At 39.3% G+C, this 3680-nt stretch overlaps 1 protein-coding gene across 1 annotated transcript in view; it reads right to left on the reverse strand.

Annotated features, from left to right (window-relative positions):
* Positions 1-3680, reverse strand: part of LOC111971364 (inactive tyrosine-protein kinase transmembrane receptor ROR1) — a 66976-nt gene that overhangs the window by 7390 nt on the left and 55906 nt on the right. The window contains exons 10-11 of the mRNA XM_023998105.2: positions 2794-3021; positions 2498-2643 (exon numbers count right to left, since the gene is read on the reverse strand). Coding sequence (XP_023853873.2) covers positions 2498-2643; positions 2794-3021 — 374 coding nt within the window. The remainder of the gene's footprint in view (positions 1-2497; positions 2644-2793; positions 3022-3680) is intronic.

The raw sequence follows: 3680 nt of genomic DNA on the forward strand, positions 1-3680 counted from the left end.
GAACGATTAGTACGTTTTAGGTCGTTTCGGTTTGATATACAAATATAATCAGGGGGTTTTTTCGCTTTAGATCCTTTTGAAACATTAAATGCATTATGAAATAAATACGATTTAAAAAGCCAAAAATAGTGAGCATTCGATTCCAAAACATTGAACATATTCCATTGTCTCTCTCGGGTCAATATTTGGTAGACATCATTAGAAAAATAGGAAATTACTATGAAATATAAAAATATTTCAGTTTATATATTACTTTGTTGATTACTTATTATTTGTCATTCTTAAAGCATCATCTCATCTCTGCTCAGGCAGTAGCAGCCTGCCAGACCATCTAATGTTTTCTGTGCTCCCCATACTTTACTGTCTTTAGTCATCCTATTTAGCTAGGCTAGCCTGCCGAAGTATGTTGCAGAGCTGTCTGATGAAATAATTTTACTAGTTCTTCAAAGTAGATGCTTTCACGAACTGTCTATATCCTCTCGTTGTTGTGTTGTGTATCTTACCTAACGTAGGAGGCGTAAGGTGTATCCACCTCTGTCTCTGTCCGAGCCAGTAATGGATTATGGTCATTGTAGTTAATTACCACGTTTCTGCACTGAACTTGGTTGAATATTTGCTTAGTGAAAACTGCAACTCCCTTCAGTCCAGCGTCCCAACTAGTTCTTGACTTGATTTATCTTGTGAATGATTTGATTTCGCTCTAGAGAAACAGCGCGTTGGCTCACCAGAAAAAAGAACTAAGTGGAAGTCAAGTAATTGAACCAACGATTACTCGCTCAGGTGGAACAAACTTAAACGTGCACCTTTTCTTCAATGCTGAAATGCTCATTGAGAAATAGAAAGTGTCATAATGTGTTATTTTTTTCAAAAACATATTTCTGAATTTAAAAGTAATCCAAGAAATAATCCTCTAGTTTTTCAAGTGTATCTGTAATCTGACTACAATATTTTGCTGGCAACATAACTGATTACATTTACAGTTTTCTGTAATCAGATTACATGTAATGATTACGTGTAATCGGTTACTCCCAATCCTGCCTTGACTACACAGGTACTGTATGGCTCACTGTCTCCCTAAACTAGACCTGACCTAACCCTAACCCTAGACCTGCCCCTGTACACCTCCACTACTACAGGCATATTTACATTTTTATTTTTTTGTCATTTAGCAGACACTCTTATTCAGAGCATCTTACAGTCAGTGCATTCAATGCTCACTTCCTGTTGGTGTATCACTGGTTTGTCATTGCTGTTATGTTGGTGTACTCACTGGTAGTTTGTCATTGCTGTTATGTTTGGTGTACTCACCTGGTTAGTTTGTCATTGCTGTTATGTTTGGTGTACTCACCTGGTTTTGTCATTGTTATGTTGTTGTACTCACCTGTTAGTTTGTCATTGCTGTTATTTTTATGTACTCACCTGGTTAGTTTGTCATTGCTGTTATGTTTAGTGTGCTTACGTTCCCACTGATTTTGATTGATCTTGTATATAAAAATATAAAAGTAACTTTTGGTATTACATTTACATTTTTTATAAATAACTATTATTATTATTCCAGGGTCCAGCCCAAGGCTTTGCTCCCTATCCGCTGGATGCCTCCAGAGTCCATTGGCCTATAGGTAAGATACACAACACAACAACGAGAGGGATATAGACAGTTCGTGAAAGCATCTACTTTGAAGAACTAGTAAAATTATTTCATCAGACAGCTCTGCAACATACTTCGGCAGGCTAGCCTAGCTAAATAGGATGACTAAAGACAGTAAAGTATGGGGAGCACAGAAAAAACATTAGATGGTCTGGCAGGCTGCTACTGCCTGAGCAGAGATGAGATGATGACTTTAAGAATGACAAATAATAAAGTAATCAACAAAGTAATATATAAAACTGAAATATTTTTATATTTCATAGTAATTTCCTATTTTTCTAATGATGTCTACCAAATATTGACCCGAGAGAGACAATGGAATATGTTCAATGTTTTGGAAATCGAATGCTCACTATTTTTGGCTTTTTAAATCGTATTTATTTCATAATGCATTTAATGTTTCAAAAAAGGATCTAAAGCGAAAAAACCCCCCATGATTATATTTGTATAATCAAACCGAAACGACCTAAAACAGTACTAATCGTTCAGCACTACTGACCACAAGTCAGAGACTACTATGATGACACACCAAATGCTTTTAATCCATCATTTTTGTCTTCTTCTAATGCCTCTTAAGGGGAAAGTAATCTAAAAGTAACTGAAAGCAATCAGAATAAGTAACTGAGGTTGGGTAATCCAAAAGTTTGGGTAATCCAACTGTAACGGATTACATTTAGAAAGCAACCTGCCCAACCCTGGTCGGAGGAGTAGATATTTCTGGACAGGTCAGAGATAGGGTTAGTGCTAGGGTTAGGATGTGTACATACCTGTAGTAGTCTGAGGTGTAGATCTTTCTGGACAGGCCAGGTCAGAGATAGGGTTAGTGCTAGGGTTAGGATGAGTACATACCTGTAGTAGTCTGAGGTGTAGATCTCTCTGGACAGGCCCAGGTCAGAGATCTTGACATGGAGCTGTTCTCCCACCAGGATGTTACGGGCCGCCAGGTCCTTATGGACGAAGAAGTGACTGGCCAGGTACTCCATCCCAGCAGCCACCTAGAATAGAATAGAATTTTCGGAGTAACAGAAATGTATCTCCTGCCTATCTCAACACCACACCACATCCACACAAGTTGCGAGGCAAAGGATCTGCTACGGAACAGCGCCCCTGGATGGAGAGCAATTTGTGCAAGTTATGGTAGTTACCTGTAAGGCCAGGTGCAAGAAGTCTCCGTGGTCCAGGCTGGACTTGACAGTCCCGTCCTCGTCGCTACTACAGCCCACGTCAGAGTGAGGAGAGCGCATGATGAGGAACTCATGGAGGTCCCCTTGGTTTAGGAACTCAAACAGCAGGCAGACAGGCTGTTCCTGGGTCACTACACCCAGCAGACACACCACGTTGGGATGGTGAAGCTCAGCCATGACCGACGCTTCCTAAACAGACCGATAGATAGGTACTTTATTAACACACAGTGACACATTTCATGCAAAACAGCAGTAGGGGGTTATACACATCTAGATGTGTATAAGAGACAGGGGTTAGGGTCAGGTCTAGGGTTAGGGAGACAGTGAGCCATATACAGTACCTGTGGTAGTCAGAGGCAGGATTGGGGAGTAACCGATTACACGTAATCAGTTACATGTAATCTGATTACAGAAAACTGTAAATGTAATCAGTTATGTTGCCAGCAAAAATATTGTAGTCAGATTACAGATACACTTGAAAAACTAGAGGATTATTTCTTGGATTACTTTTAAATTCAGAAAATATGTTTTTGAAAAAAATAACACATTATGACACCTTTCTATTTTCTCAATGAGCATTTCAGCATTGAAGAAAAGGTGCACGTTTAAGTTTGTTCCACCTGAGCGAGTAATCGTTGGTTCAATTACTTGACTTCCACTTAGTTCTTTTTTCTGGTGAGCCCAACGCGCTGTTTCTCTAGAGCGAAATCAAATCATTCACAAGATAAATCAAGTCAAGAACTAGTTGGGACGCTGGACTGAAGGGAGTTGCAGTTTTCACTAAGCAAATATTCAACCAAGTTCAGTGCAGAAACGTGGTAATTAACTACAATGACCATAATCCATTA

This window comes from Salvelinus sp. IW2-2015, linkage group LG13, assembly GCF_002910315.2.
Source record: "Salvelinus sp. IW2-2015 linkage group LG13, ASM291031v2, whole genome shotgun sequence".
Classification (NCBI taxonomy): Eukaryota; Metazoa; Chordata; class Actinopteri; order Salmoniformes; family Salmonidae; genus Salvelinus; species Salvelinus sp. IW2-2015.